At 52.5% G+C, this 20,350-nt stretch overlaps 2 protein-coding genes across 2 annotated transcripts; both read left to right on the plus strand.

Moving 5' to 3' along the window:
• The first annotated feature begins 3,116 nt into the window (after positions 1–3,116).
• On the plus strand, positions 3,117–6,604 carry tnfaip6 (tumor necrosis factor, alpha-induced protein 6). The gene is made up of 6 exons (XM_068746652.1): positions 3,117–3,216; positions 3,583–3,720; positions 4,743–4,904; positions 5,764–5,992; positions 6,179–6,219; positions 6,290–6,604. The coding sequence occupies exons 1-6, from the start codon at positions 3,117–3,119 to the stop codon at positions 6,400–6,402; spliced, it is 783 nt and encodes a 260-aa protein (XP_068602753.1). The 3' UTR covers positions 6,403–6,604.
• A 909-nt stretch (positions 6,605–7,513) lies between these two features.
• Positions 7,514–19,483, plus strand: rif1 (replication timing regulatory factor 1). The gene is made up of 35 exons (XM_068746607.1): positions 7,514–7,537; positions 7,898–8,022; positions 8,129–8,207; positions 8,293–8,389; positions 8,492–8,622; positions 8,715–8,809; positions 8,898–9,087; positions 9,176–9,268; positions 9,612–9,750; positions 9,835–9,986; positions 10,058–10,157; positions 10,234–10,413; positions 10,490–10,600; positions 11,083–11,145; positions 11,565–11,665; positions 11,781–11,867; positions 11,958–12,031; positions 12,119–12,299; positions 12,388–12,495; positions 12,590–12,739; positions 12,874–12,973; positions 13,042–13,331; positions 13,418–13,620; positions 13,714–13,807; positions 13,888–14,022; positions 14,104–14,246; positions 14,333–14,422; positions 14,520–14,574; positions 14,700–17,597; positions 17,715–17,843; positions 17,960–18,046; positions 18,472–18,586; positions 18,668–18,816; positions 18,908–19,031; positions 19,157–19,483. The coding sequence occupies exons 1-35, from the start codon at positions 7,514–7,516 to the stop codon at positions 19,435–19,437; spliced, it is 7,173 nt and encodes a 2,390-aa protein (XP_068602708.1). The 3' UTR covers positions 19,438–19,483.
• The last annotated feature ends 867 nt before the right edge of the window (positions 19,484–20,350 follow it).

Raw genomic sequence — 20,350 nt, forward strand, 5'->3', positions numbered from 1 at the left:
AATATGCAAAAATAAAAGAACAAAGCAAAGCCAAATCTAATAATTATCTGATTAATTTCATTTTAACAATTGAAGATGTGTTTTTCAAAATGTATTTGTTTCCTAATTTAACAAACAATATATTTTTTAATGCCAGTGTATAAATATTTTTTTAAATATAATAAACAAATATTTACCATTATTCTAGTTGTTGGGATAAACTGTTCTCTCCATTTGTTCTGTCCGGTCAATATCCGGGCCTCTGCTGCCCCCTAGAGGCTGGTAGATGTCGGTACATCGGTGGCATCAACCGCAGGGGGCGCTGCGACCACCAGTCCAACGCAAAAGAGAGCTCATGTGTTGAGACAAGATTTTTTGTTTGTTTCGCCAGCCCATCGTTTTAACTCAACGACTATTAATTCAAGAAAACATTGTACACACAACTAGGTTGTTTTTTGGTTTCCATAGTTGCAAGTAGAATTTAGCTTCATTGTGTGGGTAGGTGTGTGAACGCTGTGTGTGTGTCTCTCGGTGAGGAGGTGTGAATTCTTGGGTTGTGACCAAACACGTGCATCGGAGAGGTCGCAATGACCTTGACCCGAACAATTCTAATAAATCTCCTCTGCGTATTCCAGTGTTCACCGTTACGGATGGATCGGTGCGGAATGCTTAATATTAGTGTGTTAATAGTAAAATCTCTGAATTCTGAAATTGTTTTCTAATTCTGGGATGAGAACACGTGATTACACAGACACAGGTGGCGTAGCGGTTAGCGCTTGTCACCTCACAACAAGAAGGTCCCGGGTTTGAATCCTCTCCGTCTCTGCGTGGGTTGTCTCCGGGTTCTGCAGAGAATTTATGTCCAAATTATCTGTGTGTGTGTGTGTGTGTGTCAGACCACTGTTCCAGTTTAACAAATTACAGGATGTAAATTCACAAACTTTATTCAGTACAGATGATGGGAAAGGAGTCGAGGAACAAAGACGCCATTCTTCTCTGCACCTCCGTCCCTGCTGTTCGCCCTCCGTCCACCGGGGTCTGCTGGGTGTCCTCTGGTGTCCTATTTTACTGTCAGCTGTTCAGCATCTGCTCATCGGCCGCTGACGAAGTCATCCTCCAGAGAAGCGTGTCATCCGTGCCGTCGCTACGGCAACTCCCAGTTGATTTTCTCTGCTCCTTCTGCTCCGCTCGGCCTCGTCTCCAGCTCAGGTTTATTCCAGTAACCAACCCGCTGCCCTCGCGCACGGCTTTCACGTTTCATACGTTTACAGGAAGACGAGGGAGCTGACTTGCAACTTGCTGTGTGAGAAACACACTTTTATTGAACGTCCTGCGGTCGTCGTGGGACACGTGGAACTGATGAGTCACCGTTAGGATGTAGCTGTTCTATACGGCGCGTCTTTTTCATGTGTGGGTCGGATTGGGAAAAGGTACAAACTCACGATCTCCCAGATCTGGAACCGATTCAGCTCAGTGTTAGCCAGCAGCTGTGCGTGTGTGTGTGTGTGTGTGTGTGTGCGTGTGTGTGTGTCCTCTCCAGCAAACCACTTCTGAGAAAAGGAGATAAATTTGCTGCCAACAAAATTCTAATTAATCACAGAACGTTATTGACTCTGAACATTTTGACTTTTATCTCTGTTCATTTCTTGTATTTTATTTTGTCAATAGATTATGTGAAAAGTTTCTCAACAGTTTTTTCATTGACTTTGTCCAACCAACCAACCAACCAACCAACCAATCAACCAACCAATCAACCAACCAACCAACCAGAGCACACAGCTTTATCAACTTGAGCTAACGGGGCGGCCAACCCTCTCTTTTCATACGCACACTCATCTACGCTCGTAAATTATTCGTTTCTTTTCCACCTCCAATTCAAAAAGTTGTAAAACAAACACTAGTTATCTCATTAAAAAAAATGTAAATGCATTAAAAAGTCTCCGCAGACATGGGGCAGTGTTAGCGCTGGCGTGTCCAGTCTGTACTGGGGCTGTCTCAGTTTCCAGCGGCTCCTGAAGGGAACGCTTGGCTCCCGCCCAGCTGCTAATAGCTCCAAAGTGTTCCAGGCTGACTGAAAAATCAAGGAGTACAAAACCCAACGCTGCACATTTGTGGGTCGTGACAGTAATTCTGTGTTAATCCCGTTTTTTTTTTCGAGTTCATCCGAGTAACAGTCCCTGTATTAACTCACCATGTGGTAGTATTCTCCATTATCGAGGCCCCCCGAACATCTGGAGAAACCTCACGCACTGTATGTTGTTTGTGGACGATTACTCATGCGTAGTAATTCCAACCCCTCCTGCCCGGTACTGTTGAGCAACCGGGCTGACGGGGCTCTGCAGGGGAGCGACTCCAGTGCGTTTCAACCAATAAATAATGACCACAATATGACAAAAGACCTCATTCTCCATTCAGACAGACGCCTTAAAGGTTTCTATCATCACCCCCCCCCCCCCCCCCCCTCGCCATACTTACAACTCAATGCTCTTTGGCTTTGCCACCATGAAGCCGACCAGAAAGGTCGTTGATCGCTATCTTCGTCTTCCTCCTGCGCACTAAAACCAATAAACTCGTCTTCTTCGGTGTCAAAACTCGAACTCAGTCTCTTTAAGTCAGTTCTTCACTCTGCCGTGTCCAACGTCTCGCCGTCCATTCATTGATGCAGTAGCTTTGGAGCAATAAGAGCCCAAAATATGACCGACTTGTCGGCGGTGTCGACCCAGGGGAGCCTGAGAGGTCCCAGAAGGAACCAAAACGGAGGACCCAGAGTGGAAAGGGAGAATGAGGAGAAGACCGAAGACTTGTTTTATTTTTAAAAGAAAAAATAAAGGCAGAGGAAATAAGCACACGACTATGCTCGAGGACACTCTAGCGGCTAAACCCAAAGAAAAAGCACGAAAAGTTTGCTAAAACTCGTTGGAATTTGGACAAGCGCGTCATTTAATTTGAAGGGACTTGTTGCCGACGCTGCCGTGAAGTTCCCAACCCCTCATTAAACAGAACGACGAGGTTGGATCACCGTTTAAACCGTTTGTGGTTGAGTAAGCCCCGCGTTGGCAAGCAGCAGCCAGCCCTCCCTTTATAAAAGGCAGGACCCGGCGGGGGCCAGAACTCAGACCTGGACGGGCGGCTGCACGATGCACATCCTCGCTCTCCTGCCGGCGCTCTGCCTCCTGCTGAAGGAGGCGCAGCCGTGGAGCTACCAGAACGGGATCTTTCATAATTCAATATGGTTGGGTAAATAACTCTTTGCTTTGCTGTTGTCATCGTTTGTATCGCTCGGGAGAATGCCGGTGCCGATCGTGTCGAGGTTCCAGAAGTCTACTTCAGGAGGTTAACAAGACTTACAGCTGGGTGTTTTACTTTAAGACAATACTCGAGTTGGGATAAAATATTCAATGTATGTCTTTATTCTTTTAGTGTTAGATGTATAAGCCATTATTAACCCATATAGAACTCACCAGGTTGAACACATCGACTTCTTTCCCTTGTCAGTTTGTGCGTTGCGTGGCCTGGACGAGTGTTTAAACCAATGCCTTTGACTATGGCTCTCTCGGCGATAAACCTTTCTGCAGCGTCTCCTTTGCGTTGTCTCTCCCACAGAGCGAGCTGCTGGCGTTTACCATCGGGAATCACGCCTGGGGAGATACAAGCTGACGTACAGGGAGGCCAAAGCCGTCTGCAAATACGAGGGCGGGAGCCTGGCCACCCGCGCGCAGCTGGAGGCGGCTCGTCAGATAGGTCGGCAGCGGCTTTACGCACAAACTCGCACACGACGCGCTTGTGGAGCTCCTGCATGGATCGTAACTCGTCTTAATAGCTGCGATGTGTATCTCACAAACCACTGGAATGCTTTCAGCTACACGGGTTAAAGGTCACTGAGAAGCAGCAAGTGCCCTGCTGTTGTAAAGGCTTATCAGCCAGAGGACGATTGTAAAAAAAAAAGACAGTTTTAAGACCGTCTCTGGTGGATCACTGACTTCGGCAGAAAGACTGAATCCAGCCACCGACGGTAGGATTACGATCCTCCTCCCTGTGAGTTTCCCCCACAGCAGCAGCCTTTCTAGGAGCTCCCTCTGTTATCTGGCAGGAGTGTCCTCTTTGAACAGTGGATCCAAAGGACCCCTTAACTGTCCCAGCTTTTAGACCATCAACCCCCCCCCTTGATGTGTTCCCTCATCTGTTAATAATTTCGCTTTCAGAAGTTTTATTACAGCTAATTCTAAAAATCTGTGACTAAAATAATCCCACATTTTGTTTCTGTGTGATTCCTGGATGGAATTATACCGAGTCCCCAAACCCCACTCTTGGAAAAACACCATTCTAAAAGGGCATAGTTTAAATTCCATGGCGCATATGCATTTAGTTTGTGTCCACTTCCCTGTGTTCTGGGTGTATCATGAGAATCCCCAATACTAACTCCATTATTCTGTATATGAGAAAAGTCAGCCATTTTCAAGTGTGGCGTTAAATATGGTCTAGTGAGGAGTTCCGTCTTCAGATTGGTCTGTCCAGTTTGTATCGTTCGACTTAACAGCTGATGGGATGAAGGTGGGTGAAATAATACATCACTAATGACAAAAATATAAATTACCTGCATGTGCGTCCGAGCTATCTGTGCCATTTACGCACAGGGCGCAGCAGCTTCATTCATTATTTAAAGCTCTAACATGCCGGCAAGAAAAAAATGTGCACGACTTTCTTGGGGGGTTTGAGGGGGCGCAGGAGTTCTTGGTCAGTAAATATTTTTTGCTCTTGTTCAGGTTTCCACATTTGCTCAGCCGGATGGTACGACAACGGACGAGTCGGCTACCCCATCAACAAATTGGGCGGCAAATGCGGCGCGGGGAAGATCGGCGTCGTCGATTACGGAGTGAGGATGAACAAAAGCGAGAGATGGGACGTGTACTGCTACAACTCAAAGTGTGAGCACATGTTTTATGCATATAAAGTAAATTAAATGGAGAAACAAAAACATTTTAGTCGTCTTCGCAGTCGTTGAACTTAGCAATAGTAAAGAGCTAAATTCACCATGAACCACTAAGTAATTGTCCTGAGGGCCAATCTAAAGTATTAGTACATGTGAAGGTCTTGGAGAACTCTCTGTACTTTAAGTTAATGACTCACTGAGTAATGAGTCCTACTGGGGGGGGGCTTGAACCTTTAAATCTGAGGTTTTACAGACCGATTCCGGACGATCGTGGTTGGAAAGACGCAATCTCAGGCCCACCCTGTGAGTTATTATACTATTAGAATAAACCTGATAGACATAGGAATTTATCAATCTAGCTATAACATCAACAAAGTGTCTGAAAGACGGCTTAAAAAAAAACATGCAGTCGTGCAGAAGTCCGATTGTTTGAAACTATAATCAAAGATCATAACCCAATATTGTAGTAATCACATTAATCAATCAATAAATATAACCCAACAATATCTGAATGCAACGACTGTCTGCAGTACTATCTGAAAAGGAAGTTGTTTGCGCCCTCTGCTGGAAAAACCCGGTAAAGTCTCTGTCAAAGCAGATTAAACTGGTCCAACTCTTTGGAGAAAATGTTTCCTGGTGGGAAAAAGTGATCAGTTTCAGGATGAGATCAGATCGGAGACATGGACGACCACGCGATGTCCTCCATCTGAGAGGACATCTGGCAGCAAATCAGAGGTTTAGAGTTAAATAATGGGGCAGAACGTGGTGCAATTTGAATATATAACTCTTTCATATTGTCCAGAACGTGGGATACGACTGACCGTCCTTACATATCACCCATGATGCCCCTGCAGCTAAAGAGTGCGGTGGGATTTTCACGGATCAGAAGAGGCTCATCACGTCCCCAGGCTTCCCTCGGGAGTACGAGGCCCAGCAGATCTGCTACTGGCACATCCGCGTGCGCCTGAACCAGCGGGTTTGCCTGCGCTTCCACGAGTTCGACGTGGAGGACGACGTGGATTGCACGGCAGATTATCTGGAGGTGTACGATAGCTACGATGACGTCATGGGCCTCGTTGGGAAGTGAGGATCTTTTAATGTTAAAACACGACATAGCTTCGTATCCTCAAACATATTCACACTTCTTTTTCAATTACTAAGTTGCGTGAAATGTCCCTTTAGAGCAAGTTAAACAGGATGTAGAACTGTCCTGCCCTCTGTACGCGTTTGAACTGAAGCCTTTTTGTTTGTTTGTTTGTTTTTTGACAGATTCTGTGGTAGCTATTTACCTGATGTCATCGTCAGCACAGGTAAGATGACCTCAAAATGCCATATAAGAAATAATTTGCTGTCGACTCACTCGTGCGGTTTGCTTTACAGGAAACGTGATGACACTGAAGTTCATCTCTGATGCTTCCATCAACGCCGGAGGCTTCAAGTTGCAGTACACTGCCATTAACGGATCTCTGCCTATACGCTGTCCCGACATTTAACACACGGCTGTCTTCCTGTATCTGTATTTATTTGTGTTTATTATATGGCATTATGTAGCAGTAGCGCAAGTACTGTAATATATGCATTTGATTAACTAAATATTAAGCTCAAATCAATAGTGCTAGCTGTGATGTTCTGGAAAAAATAAACATGTTCACCTGTAATGAGCTGCCCTGACTTCATAATAAATAAACATATTCTTCCTGCTATTTGCAATTATTATTATCTTCTCACGCTGCATTGTTCGTTGGTCAGGAGATCAATCGGCAACTGGCCAATGAATAACAAAATATATCAGAATCTATTTTAACTTGACATTTTTTCTCAAACACACGGACAGATTTTTAAGATTACGAAGATTAACTTTAATTAAGTATTAATTATTCCATTTTTAAATTTCCTCTGTCATGTTCAATATTTTTATTTATTTACTTAACATCTTAAGCAAAACTCTAAAAAACTTTATATATATATATATATATATATATACCTGTATATAATAATAAGCGTAATTTCTAGACATAATAATTGAAGATTTATCCCTCCCTGTTCCTAATATGGTGAAAATGGGTGGGGACTGACGATGACGCACGCAGGGTCAAAGGTAACTTTGTACGTCGACGTAGCGGTTTGGCGCCAGCGGTTTCGCGGGATAACAGTACCAGGATAGGCTCGCAGCCCGGGACTGTCGGATTATTGACCATCCGAGCTGATCGTGGGGTTCGATCGGTCCAGCGTGGAGCCGGTTGTTCCGGTCTGGATGGTGTCTCGTTGCCGTTAACGGTTCCTGAACTCCGGGGTGAAGCCCGTCAGCGCGGTCCGAGGTGGGTGGGTGGGTGGGTGCGTGCGTGCTGTCGTGCCTGCGCGTTTCGGTGTAAACGTTTGTTTTTCCCGGCGTTGTTTGTTTGTTTGTTTGTTTGTCGGAGACGGCGAGCCGTACCCGCGCACCGCACCGCGGACCGGTTGAACCGGGGTTGGAGGGCAGTGTCACGGCGGCGTCGGGAGCTGCGCAGCCCCGGCTAGCATCAGCAAGCTAGCGCTGCTAACCTGCCGAAGCTAATGGACATTAGCCGGGATGTTTCCCCCGGAGTTCGTTTGCTGACGGTCAAAATGCGTTTCGTGAACCCCTTCCGGGTGGGCACGTCTCTGACGTCACGATTTGTGACCGGTCACGCGTGGTATTTGCGACAGGCGTTTCATATTACGTTCATTTTTGAAGATGCTAAATGTGATTTCTGTTCGCTAAACTGTACAGGTGTACCCGGACACTTTTGACCCTCTATGACCTTTGCCCTCTTCGCCCCGCCCCGCGCGCACAGGTCAGGATTCTGTGGATGGTGAACGCAGCTGCACTCAAATCTCACTGAGGTGCGTCCACCTGTTTCCACTCCAGGTGCCGTTTGACGTATGAAATGTGGATTCAGAGAAACCTATATCTGGATTTGTTGTCATGGTAACATCACCGTTTAAGCCGTGACCCGTTTCTCCCATAAGGCCTTGGGGGAGGCGATAGTGATGGCGACGGCGGACGGCTCCGGCCTCCCCTTCCTGCTCGAGTCCCTGGAGGACGGCGCCGCCGGACAGCCCGAGCAGACGGACGCCTACCTCACCATCGCTAAGTACGTCGGCGGCGCTCGAGCGTCCGACGACCCCCCCGGGGTTCGTCCGAGGTTGTGACGTTGTCCCGTCTCCTCTCCCCCCCCCCCCCCCCCCCCCCACCCCCAGTCGCCTCAGCGGCGAGGAAGGCCGGCAGTTGCTCCCTGCCGTGGAGAAGTACTTTCCTCGTTTGGGGAGAGCCGCCTTGGTGAGTGTGTCCGCCATCTTTAAGTCCCGGCCGCGGCCTCTTCGTCTCTCGTGACGACTTGTTTTCCCGTCTCGTCCCGGTTCAGACTCACATGACCAGCGGCGTTCCCGAGCTGAGCCAGGCCGCGCTCCAAGCGTTGGGGTTTTGCGTGTACCATTCCCGCGTCGTCTCCGGGTTGCCTGGTACGACCCCCCCCCCCCCCCCCCTAAACGCCATCGATAATGCAGATCTTTTTTTTTTTGCTGCTGAAGTCCGATCCTCCTCTTCCTCTTTGCTTTTTGAAGAAACCTTTGCTTTGGAAATCCTGACGGCGCTTTGCAACCTGGTGGCGAAGTCCACGGACAAGAACACGTGCACCAGAGCATTGTGGGTAATCTCCAAGCAGAACTTCCCTCCGGAGGTGGTCGCCAAAAAAGTGAGGATTTAAATAGAAAGGAAACGTCTTTCGGCGGGGGGGGGGCCTGAAATGTGCCCTCGGGTGCGTTTAATCCGTGCTCCTTCTCTCAGGCGGCGTCGGTACTGCGAACGCTGGAGAGCGTGTGGAGCAGAGAGGACATCCAGTCGGTGGTGATGGAGCACGAAGCCCTGAACGTGGTCATCAGGTACCAGAGTGGCGTTCCCATCCGGAGGGCGCACGGCGCCGCGTCGAGGAATGAATGTCGTAGATCTAACCCGGCGCCGTTCTCCCAGGATGTTGGAGCAGGTTCCCGACCAGATGGGCGACGGCGTGGTGCGGTGGGTGAGGGTCGTCGTCCCGCTGGTGGTGCACTCGGCGTCCAAGGTGCGTCTCCGGGCCGCGGCGGCCATGGAGTTGGGCATGCCTGTCCTGATGGAGAAACAGGCGGAGGTGGCCGCCATCATCGAGCCCCTGATGTCCACGGTGAGGCTCGCAGCGGCGCCACGGAGTTCTCCGTTTACCCGGCGGGTCTGGCGTTGTTAAATATCGCGGCGCCGTTTCGTCCTCGCAGAAACTGATTCCGGAGCTCCAGAAGCTTTTCATGGCCAAGAAAGAGTCGAATGTCCTGAAACTTTGGCCGTTGTTCGTCAGACTGCTGGGGAAGGTAAAAGTTGATGAACATGCTGGATGCTAGCTGGATGCGAGCTGGATGCGAGCTGGTTGCTAGCTGGATGCTAGCTGGATGCTAGCTGGTTTCTAGCTGGTTGCGAGCTGGATGCTTGCTGGATGCTTGCTGGTTGCTAGCTGGATGCTAGCTGGATGCTAGCTGGTTGCTAGCCGGTTGCTAGCTGGTTGCTAGCTGGATGCGTGCTGGAAGCTTGCTGGATGCTAGCTGGATGCGAGCTGGAATGCTTCCAAAGCCAAAAACACAAGTTCTTCTTCTTTGATCGATCCATAAATGTAAATTCTTTCATGAAGCCTCGGATTTAAACGCATTTCCTGCTCAGCTGCTGCACCGCGGAGGCTCCTTCATCAACTCCCTGCTGCACCTGGAGGAGCTCGGCTTCCGCAGCTCCTCCCCTTCCATCAAGAAGATCGCCTTCATCGCCTGGAAGAGCCTCATCGAGAACTTCGCCCTCAATCCGGGTGAGCCGCGCGTCCGAAGTCCCGCGGCGATGGTGGCCGAGCCTAACGTCCAAACTCCTCCCCCCACCCCCCCCCCCCCCCAAGACATCCTGTGCAGCAGCAAACGCCTGAAGCTCCTGATGCAGCCGCTCGTCTCCATCCACGTCAGGACGGAGGCGCTGCTCCTCACCAAGGTGGAGGTCTGGTGGAACCTGGTGGTCAAACTGGGGCCCAACCTGTCGGCGAACTTCGATCAGGTCAGAGCGGCTCCGTTTGAAGTTTTCCTTCTGGGAATGTCGGCCTCGATGGATCCTGCTCCTCCCTCCAGGTCGCTGTTCCTCTGCTCCAGCACGTCATCGGTTCAGAGCCCTCCTCCTCCTCTAGCACGCCCTCTCGACCTGTCACTCAAAACGGTACCGTTGCACCCGGTAGGCCCGCCTCCTCCGCGCGCCGATCGATCCGCCAGATCGGACTGTGATCTCTCGTTTCTCGCCGCTGACGCAGGAACGCCGGGCTTCGGCAGCCCCGCCGGTAGTTCTTGGCTGAGCCTGAACTCCAGCGTCCGGAGCCCCGCCTCCACCTTCCCCTCCGTCCAGCTGCTGGGTCTGGAGATGCTGCTGCACTTCTTCCTGGGATCAGAGGTCGTCGCCACGGCGGCGAAGGCCAAACTGGTTCTGAGTCTCGGTGAGACGAAACGGAATCCGGGCCGACCTCGCGGGTCGTTCCGTTAGCGCGAGCTAACGGTTGTTCTCTTTTCTAGAGCCCTTGAAGCACCCGCTGCTCACCGGCGCCCCCTCGTTCACCAAACACGCCGCTGCGCTCACCTCCAGCCTCAGAGACGGATTCGTCCGCGTCGGGAAAGACGCTCCAGGTGATCGCCGCCGCCGTGGGAGGTTTGCGTCGTGTGCCGGCGTTTACCCGTCCGCTAGCAACATGACTCTCGAAGTTACGGGCAGATCGAGATTACATTTTGGTGATGATCCAGAAGAGATTCTGTTCAATATCTCTGTTGATTATTGACCGATGTTTATGGAATTTGACACCATCGTGGAGGGTGGGGGTCTCGATCCCACCTCCGAATTTCACCTGGATCGGATCTTGATTGCGGATGTTAGCGGGGTTTTTCTTGCATTTGGGCCGACTGTGCGGTTCGTATTCGAGACGGGATGTTTTCTAGCCGAGTCGATCCCACATCAACGGATTTGTTCCGTCTTTCATACCGGAGGAAACGGATCCAGGTGAAATCAACAAAGCGATTTAGTTTCTGGACCCCTTTCATCCGCCTCCCGATCGGTCTCTGGAACGTTTAAACGCTCGCGGACCCGTGACGCTCCGTGTCTCCCGCTGCTGCAGAGTCTCTTCTGGCGACCGTCTGGACGAGTCTGGTCCGCGTCGTCAACGTGACCGTCGAGTCCGGTGAGTGTTCGGAAACAAACGGACGCCGCGTTCGCCCATACATCGGGGGATTGTGTTATTGTGGCGGCTGCTCAAGCAACGGCGGGCTCCTAAAGTTCCGGTGGCCCCGCCTTCCAGTGCCGCACAGATCAGCCCGATTGGGTCTGGGGCCCCCGCGTCCCCGGAGAGGACTGGCGAGACGCTTCATCCTGTCCTCCAACCCGACCCACTCCCACTGTCATCAGTTTAAGTCTGAGCATCTCCAAAGCCGTGAAGAGAGAAAAAAAACAAACTGAGGGGGTGTGTCTGTCCCCGATGATGTCTTTTTCATTTAGCCACGCCCCCCCCCCCCCCCCCCCCCGCCTTTTCGAAGGTCTTTTTTTTTTATTAGAGATTACGAACGTGTTGCATCGCCGACCTGAGTCCGATCTCGCTTTCAGGCAGCAAGAAGGACCGCCACGGCTGTGACGTCCTGACGCTGATGCTCCAGGCTCTGCAGGACATCATCGTCTCCGAGGACCTTCCTGCAGACAAAGTCCTGGTGAGACGGTCCGGAGACGTCCGGCGCCGCCCCCCCCCCCCCCGGTCCTCGTATCGCCTCCGTGAAAGGAAGAAAACAGAATCACGATCATTAACCCGACTCGTTCAATCTTCAGGTCCTGTTCAACGCCACGGTCAAGGGCCTTCCCCACAGAGTCCTTGGCTCCGCCTCTTATCAAGTGGGCAAGATGGACGTGTTGAACGTGAGTGCGTTTTGCTTTTCTTTTTTTTACCCGTTCGATACGCGCTTCGGCGATGGCCGACCGCGCCTGTTGAACGCTTTGCTTCCTCAGGGGACGCCGGCGTTGTTCCTCCTCCTCCTGCTCTACGACGGCAGCATGCTGCCCGCCTACGCGGAGGACGAGAGGTCGGTCCACGCCGTTCTTTATCTGGCGTCCCGCTTATTTAGCGCGCACGCCTCGTGATTTTGTGCTTGTCCTCGTTCCCTCTGCAGCTTCTTTCAGTGCCTCCAGATGCTGGTGGGATGCGGCCTGTCTGGTCCCGCCTCCCCGCTGGCGTTTGCGGAGGCGGTGCTGGCGGCCATCGGACGCGGCGCCGCATCCGTGCGGGACGCGGAGCAGCTGTTCAGGATGTGGAGCGTGGTGGTCGGCCAGCTGACCGACACCATCACTCGGGTAGGGAGACGGTTCTGCCCGGTCAAACGCCGCTCGCCGCGTCGCACCGTTTAACCCAACCCCCTTTTTTTTTTAAAATATATAATAGTCGAATGAAGTCAACCAAGGCGATGCTCTCGAGCACAACTTCGGCGCCGTGCACTCGGCGCTGATGTTCCCCGTCACGCACCTCTTGCGGCGAACGCCGCTTCATCAGGTACGTCCAGCTTTCTGTTGCCATCATTCTTAACCCCGGGCCTCAGGCGAACGATCTGTGTCCCTTGACAACGGTCGCCGTGTCCCTCGCTCAGGCGACCCAGAAGTCCATGCTGTCCTCGTGGTCCAAGCTGTACAGAGTGTTCGCCCGCTGCTCCGCCCTGGTGGTCACGGCGGAGGAGAACGTCTGCTGCGAGGAGTTCTGCGCGAAGGTGACGGCGGCCGTAGGGAGAGACGCCTTGAAGGTGAGGAGAGGGAAGGCGGGGGGGGGGGGGGGGGAACCACGGCAACAAGGATTTCTTCTCCGCCACCGGAGGCGTCGACCCGAAAGCGTCTCATTTTGTTCGTTTTTCTTTTTCGGCGCCGCCCGATCCTCCAGGTTCCGTCGACGTTACACGTGGTCACCAGCGTCCTCCAGGTCGTGGTCGAGTGCGTCGACTTCTCGCCGTATTCGCCTCAGTTTCAGCAGAAGCTGAAGAGTAAGAGAGTTCGACTTGAGACTTGACTCGAGACTTCACTTTGACCCCCGTTCCTCGTTTCCTCCCAGCTCCCCACACTCCGGTGAACTGGGTGAAGAAGAGGAGCAAGGTCCTGGGCAATCTGTCCACCTTCCAGACCCTGCTGGTGCGGTGTCTTCAGGTTTACCTGGAGGACCCCGAGGGGTCCGCCGAGGCACCGGGACTCGCCCTGGTCTCCATCCTTTCGGCTCTCTTCGCCAACTTCGCTCTTGCCAACGCCATCAAAGAAGCGCTGGCGTCTCTTCTTCGGCCCGTCGCGCTCTTCTCCAAACTGGCGGACAGCGAGAATCAGAAGTTCTCCTCGCAGCTTCTGGGAAAGGTGGGATCTTCGTCGGAGCGGGGGTGCGTGGATTCCGAGTGTATTTTAGCCCGTTTATATACCGACTGTGGGTTTCTCTCCCGCAGTTGGAGAAGCTCCTCGTAGACGTTCTCGGCGGCCTGCAAACCCGCTCGGCGTTGGCGTACGATGACGAGCTCCTGGCTCTGCTCTCTCCTCTGCTCTGCGTGCTGCTTCTCCACAAGAACAAGCAGCTCCGCGCCGCATCCGCCCAGTTCTGGAACGCCACCTTCGCCAACTCCGCCGGCCTCGCCTATCCCGACGAGATTAGGTGGGCGATCTTTCGGGGTCCCGCTTAACGCGTCCGCGCGTTGGGCCAGAGGGCCGCGTGCTCGTTTTGACGGACGCCTTTTCCTTCTCGCAGACCTATCTTGAGCCAAGTGAAACAGAAGACGCCGCTCGTTCTTCCTGGTTTCGACGTCGTCGGCGTTCCCGATGAGCTCAGCGGGCAGTATCCGGTGAGTCGGCATGAACGCGCCGCGCTTTCCGTTCACATCCTCCTCGCTCTTATCGTTATCTCTGCCTGCTCCATGTTTAGAGTTCAGAGAGTTCCCAGTTGGAGACGAAGCTCAGCGGGATGATTGTTTCGTCCGTGGGAAAGAGGGATTTGCTGTTGGGAAAGGCTCCGGAGCCGAAGGACAACGGCTCCTTAAAGACCTCCAAGCAGGTATCTGTGAGTTTAGTCGAGTTATGAACGATGAGCAGCTCGTTTGCGTCGTTATGGCTAATGTTTCCTTTGCGTCTCCTCCGCCAGACAAAGCTGGACTTCGGGTCTCCCAAGCCTCCTCGCAGAGAGGTTTTGGAGGAAGAGGCCTCTATTGACTTTGTCTTCATCCCCCCCGAGACGAAGGAGCGAGTCCTGACTGAGCACCAGAAGGAGGTGAAAAGAACGAAAAGGTCTGATTTTTGCTCTCTTCGTATTTGTGAAAAGCACTTTTCTGTTCAGCAGTCTGCAAAAACAGCCGACGTTTTCTCCCGTGCAGAGTTGATATCCCGGCCATGTACAACAACCTGGACGCCTCTCTGGATACAACGGTTTTTACACAATATACGCAGAGTCAAGAAGACACCCTGTAAGTTCTGGCGAACCGGAATCCAGGCGAAACGCCGCTATTATTTTATTTTATAAAAGTAAAGGATTCTTATAGCAATTTTTTTTTTTATCTGCAGGGACAAACCGCCAACTGAGCAAGCTAACACGGTTTCTGAAGAGACTTCTGCCAAGGTAATAACTCTGAGACACTTCCAGTAATAGTACATGCATCAATATTGGGTAGATGGATTGAGTTACTTGCATTTGGTAGTTTTTTTTTTTATGTGTGTGTATATATATATATATATATATATTAGGTTCCTCTGGAAGACGTGCGAAAGGAGGAAGGCGCTGATGTTCTAGCAGAAGAGACCAAAGACCCGGCCAGTCCAGGAGCAGTAGAGGATAGGCGAGAAAACCCGGACGAGGAAGTGATGAACCTCGAGTCGGCGGATGTTTCTGTGGAGGACGATACGAAGAATAACGATAGAGCAGAAGATACTGACATGAAGTCAAAAGGAGGCCCAAGTTCCAACATCGCCGTTTCTCCAGATTTGACATCGGGGATGTCCCAGAAACCCAACAGTCGGCGTCAGTCCTTTATCACTCTGGAGAAGTATAATGACGTAAAAACCGCCAGCCCCAGCATTGCATCAAAGTTCACAGGTCTTCTCATTAGGACCTCCAATACCCAAGAGCTCCCGAGTACAAACAACACCGCCTCCTCTCCGGCTTCCCAAACATTCCCAGAATCCAAGCCTCAGGAGTCACAATCGACAGGAGGAATAAAGTCCGAGCGCTCTGTGAAAGAGACCCCCGATTCCCCTCTGAGGCCAAATGACGTCGAGAAGAAATATGAGCCAGTTAGACTGATGGAGAGAATGTCCAGCGACGCGACAGAAGATGAGGATGTCATCCCAGACACCCAGACTGAAGTGGACAAAGACGGTACAGCGATGGAATCTTCAGAGGAATTGAACTCATCGAGCCGGGAAAGGGACTCCGAGCAGAATTTGGAAGATTCGCAATCCTCTGTGACGCCAAGTTCTTCGGGTGAGCCCAGACGTTCCGGACGCCGGAGAATCAGACCTCTCATGCCAGGAGAGGACGCTAGAGAACGACAAGTCAAACACGGGAAGTACGAAAGGAGACACTCTGCAGAGCAACCTAAAGCTGATTCTCCAAGTTCAGGTCAAAGCGGACCAAAAACAAGAAGTACCGGTAAGCAGGCTGCTGGGGAGGACGGTGGTGGGTTACGAACAAGGGCTAGGAGGGACAGGGAGTCGAACCAAACCAACTCTCGGGGTCGGGTTCACAAGAGGATTAAACTGCACAGCAGTTCAGAAGACTTTCTTGATAACCAAGCGCCGGGAAGAAGAAGCACCAGAGAGTCCAGCCAACCTGACCTACAGTCAGACTCGCAGTCTGACTATGAAAGCCGGCCGAAGGGTAAGGTAGGTCGGCCGAGGAAATTACCGTTAAAGGAGGGCAGTGAAATAAAGAAAAAGGGTTCCGCTGAAAAAGAAGAGTCCAGCCAAACGGCCGCACGCGGTCCGGAGCTTGTAGAACAGTCCGACGAGGATAATAAGCCAACAGAAGACTCTCAAATGGTCTCGTCTCCTCATACTAGCCGGTGTCAAGAAAAGACCCACCGGGAAAAAGACTCCCAGGCGGACACTTCTTCTCCACACGAGTCCCAAGATGGATCTGGTCCAATGGGCAAGCTCGCGAAGGAATCCAAGGTCGATGACGAGACGAGCGAAGGTGCTAGCGACAGTCCGTCTCCGGAGAACTCCCAAGCGATCGCGGCTTCAACCGATGGCCAGGCGACTCGTAGATCAAGAAGAAGCAGGACGACGCCGGAGGCAGCAGAGTCTGAGGGCAAAGGTGAAAGTAAAGATTCGCCACGAAGGCCGGGCGGGTCCGGCTCCCAGCCGGCATTGCCCGCCGTCAGTCAGGGCGAGACTTCAGTTGGTGGCAGAACCCGACGTAGTCGAGTAAAAGAGACGCAGCCCGGTGGTCCCTCCACTCCAGAGCATTCTCAGCCACTCGGTAACGCAGGAACTCCGACGTCCTCTCAAGGCAGGAGCAAATGCAAGAGACCGACGTCCCATCGGTCGCTGGCGTCTAATGAAGAGCCCTCCGAGTCGGAGTCATTGGAGCCCGGAGAAAGTACCCCCGTGCGAAAAAAGAGAGGGGGGAAATCTCCAGCATCTCCTCAAAGTCCCCGCGCGCCCGAATCGAACCGAGACCGCACGAACGGCAGCGTGTTGGAGGCGGACGCCGAAGGCGAAGCGGCAGATTTGGATGGTTCACGGAGATCCGGAACTGCGCCGGCCGACTCGCCCCGGAGGACTGGAACCACCGAGGAGCCGCGGGACACCTCACCAGCTGGGGCTGAAGGCGAAGAGAAAATGGACACCGAAGTCACAAATGAGAGCGCGTCTCTCGTTGCGTCCCCTCGCGAAGAGGAGCGAGACTTGAGCGCCGGTCACGCCTCGTCGCGGGACTGCGGCGCCGGGGACTTGCACGCTGCCGACGCGCTCGACTCGGTAGGGTCCGTTTCCGAAGAGGCCGAGCCGTTGCCCGACGACGCGTCTGTTGTCCGCGGACATTCCACTTCAGCCGAGACGATGCCGGTCTCTGAGACGTCGGGCTCGGACGCCTCCCCGACTGTCCCCTCTGATGAAATTGCGACGGCGAAACAGAACGACGACTCGAGCCGCCAGGAAGATCCAGTTGTTCCGGCGGGGGATGGTGTTGAAGAAAATCAGGAGGGCTCTTTCGGGCGGGGCCGGGCGGAGAGTCCGGATGGGACGAAGGAAGATCTTTCAAGGGAAGAGGAAGAGCGTTTCGTTGTGAAAGGAGGACGTCCGCACGCAGAGGCAGCTGATGGCGAGGCCGTTGAACAAGAGGGCCACGACGAACCTCAGACTGTGGAGCGTCGGGGAGAAGAATCTCGGACCGCCGACGCAGAGAAAGATTGCGCGAACTTGGATGCTGCTTTGCCCGGTTTGGCGAGCGCAGACGCTGCGCGAGGTTCTCCTCTGAGGGAGACGGACCCGGAGGCTTTAGCGGGGTCGGATGTCGGCCAGAGCCCCAGCGGTGGCGGAACCAAAGGAGCCTGGTCTCCTTTAGCCTCCCCTTCAACCAGCATTCTCAAGAAGGCCCAGAAGAGGCCGCCGGAAGAAGAGGCTTCGTCGCCGCTTCTCAAAGTACGTTACAAGCTCTTTGTGAATCTGTGCCGATTTGATAAAAGTTCGACCGTAAACCATCTGAACTTATGTTAGCCGTGTGGTTGAAAAGCAACTCATTTATTTTATCCCCTCCAGTCCAGGCGCGTGTCTTTTGCTGACCCGATCCAACGGCAGGAGACTGCAGATGACATTGATCGCCGCAGTCCTGCTCTCAGAACTAGCTCCCCAAGAAGATCCCAAATTAGCAGTATCCCACAGGCTAAGGTATAAACGAGACCAGTGTTGTCCTCAGCTGCTGTATCTGTGATCCACGTTGAACCTTTTTTAAATCTGATCTAACATTGCCCCCCCCCTCCCCCCCCCTCTGGTACTTACTCTAGTACGTCACGACTCCAACAAAGGGCCTGCTGGTTCTGAGCCCCAGAAATCGACACAGTCCAGGCTACAAGAGCTCCAAGAAATGCCTGGTACGCAAAAGCAATGTGGACAAATGACAGAATAGTCCTTTAGTCGATTGGCACGAGGAATTACATAAGTGGACAGAGACTCTATTCCCAATCTGCAGCTTCAGGATCATTAGCACCGAGAATTGGGAGGCTCCTCCCATTGCAGCTCTGGGTCGGACCTCTGAGGGGAACGTCGCTCTGTTGGCTTCCCGACTTGAGCAGTTTAGTGACGGTGGTGCTTTAGGGTCTTCAGCCCAAGTCCTATTAGATGGACTATAGGAGGTCTACTTTAAAAAAAAAAAAAGGGGCTTCTTTCTACAGTTCTTTGCGGACGCGTCACCTTTTGCCACACGATTCTTCAAAGCGTTGGATTAGCTGCGAGAGGATTAAAGTTGCTCCAGAGTTTACATCGGTCCTAATGCTAGCTTGGCGACCCTCGTTTTCAGATGTCTGAAATGAGCCGGGCGTCCCGGCCCGTCTCCAGAGACTGCATCTACCCTGCGTTGGTCGGCTGCTCGACGCCCGTCGAAGCGGTGCTGCCGCACATATCCTCCAACATGTGAGTGCAAGCTTTAATGAAAGTCTTTGAAGGATCTGGGGGGGGGCGGTGGTGGTCTCTCATCACTCTTGCGTCTGCTCCTAGGTCTCGGGGGTTCGGGCAGCTCGTTCGAGCGAGGAACGTTAAAACGGTCGGCGACCTCAGCGCTCTCACTCCCAACGAAGTCAAGGCTCTGCCGATTCGCTCGCCAAAGGTCTCCAATGTCAAGAAGGCCCTTAGAACCTTTGAGCTGGTACGCTGGGGGGGGGGGGGGGGGGGGGGTGGCTAATGCAGGTCAGAGTCCCGAAGTGGGAAATGAACGTTTATTTGATCCGACGCTGCAGCGGAAAGGACGAGGCGGAGATGAGCTGAAGAGCTTCGATGAAACGGAGTTGATGACGTCCGAGCTGGAGGAGACCGCCGGCGTTCAGAACCAGGACGAGGACAAGGCCTCGCTCAAGATGCTCGGTGTGTGCGAAGACTTTAAACCGTGGCTTCACGCTTCTGTAGTTCCAAATGCGCCTGGCGTGGCCATTTCTAGTCTTGAGGCTAAGCTAGCTCTCTCTTTGTGGTATCGCTCCTGTTCTCTGCAGCGACGGAGCTGGAGGATGAGCTCGCCCCTGCCGACGGGAAGCCGGAGGGCGGCTCCGGGGATCAGACCGCCGGCTCCCTGCCGGGAGAGCCGGGGTCTCGAGGACAACCGGAGGGGCTGGCGTCGGGGGTGGAGGCCCTGAGCTGCAGGCTGACGCCATTAGAACTGAGTCGCTGCTCGCCTCAGCAGCTCGTCCAGATCCACGACCGGCTGGGAGGCATGATGAGGGGCGTGGTCGTCGAGATGCGGAATCGCCTTTGCCGAGCAGACGACAAACCCTGAGGGGGGGGTCTTCTGCTGGATCGGATGAAGCCGAGTGGAAACGGAGGAGGCTTTGTGGGGGGGGGGGGGGATTTTGTTTTTAACCAAGGAGGGTTTTGTGGTTTTAATTGAGAGACTCGTCCGCTTGTCGACCTTTTTTAGTCGACGCCAGAGGGATCTCTTCGTCATCTCGAGCTTCGGTTGGCTGAACGTGATTCCAGGAGACTTCCAGAGGAAAACTCAGTCAGAGTTGTGCCAAATGCAGAAAACTATTCTATCGGTAGTAATCCTAACTGTTGTTTTATTCTCTGCTACCCGCTGTAGACTGTAACGAAGGACTGGATTACAGGTCTACCTAGAACAGCTTCCAGTTGTGTACATTGCCTTTCAGCACAGCTTTTCTCCATGTGCCTGTTTTTTATAGTTTACATCGTGTCTGTATATTTTGTAGGATTTCTTGCTTTGCAAACCTTTTTTTTTTTTTTCTCATTTTAACTCGCACATGTTCTGAAAGTCACACAGATTGTAGATCTCGTCTTATTTGTGGGTCTAAATGCTTCATTAAATGATTGTTTTTTATTCATCTTTGTTTCCTCGTTGTAGTGAAGGTTTTATTTTGCTTTGACCTCAATGGGTCGGGACCCCGGGTCTTCAGCCCGCCCCAGTCGATTCATGTATGATCGCTATGCTGATCCCGGCCAGGCGGAGTGAGAAAACGGAACGGTGATGCAAACCCGATGTGACAGAAGATGCCTCTGCCTCGATAAAGCCGCGGCTTCTCTTTGGCTCGGCGTGTGAAGCAATTATCTGATTCCTCGCAGAGTGCTGCCAGAGGCTGCGTTGCATTTTTATCTTGAGATAAGTCCGAGTCGGCGTTTGCAAGCGTAGCAGATTTGTGCTTTACCGGACGATGGACCAGGACGCCGCAGGATGA

Source organism: Brachionichthys hirsutus, chromosome 12 (assembly GCF_040956055.1).
Source record: "Brachionichthys hirsutus isolate HB-005 chromosome 12, CSIRO-AGI_Bhir_v1, whole genome shotgun sequence".
Taxonomy (NCBI): Eukaryota; Metazoa; Chordata; class Actinopteri; order Lophiiformes; family Brachionichthyidae; genus Brachionichthys; species Brachionichthys hirsutus.

Coding starts and splice junctions, on each gene's coding strand:
- tnfaip6 (XM_068746652.1), top strand. CDS start 3,117: ATGCACATCCTCGCTCTCCTGCCGGCGCTCTGCCTCCTGCTGAAGGAG. Junction 3,217..3,582: donor TCATAATTCAATATGGTTGG/GTAAATAACTCT, acceptor TCTCTCCCACAG/AGCGAGCTGCTGGCGTTTAC. Junction 6,220..6,289: donor TGATGTCATCGTCAGCACAG/GTAAGATGACCT, acceptor TTTGCTTTACAG/GAAACGTGATGACACTGAAG.
- rif1 (XM_068746607.1), top strand. CDS start 7,514: ATGCGTTTCGTGAACCCCTTCCGG. Junction 9,088..9,175: donor TCGAGCCCCTGATGTCCACG/GTGAGGCTCGCA, acceptor TCGTCCTCGCAG/AAACTGATTCCGGAGCTCCA. Junction 12,740..12,873: donor TAGGGAGAGACGCCTTGAAG/GTGAGGAGAGGG, acceptor CCGATCCTCCAG/GTTCCGTCGACGTTACACGT.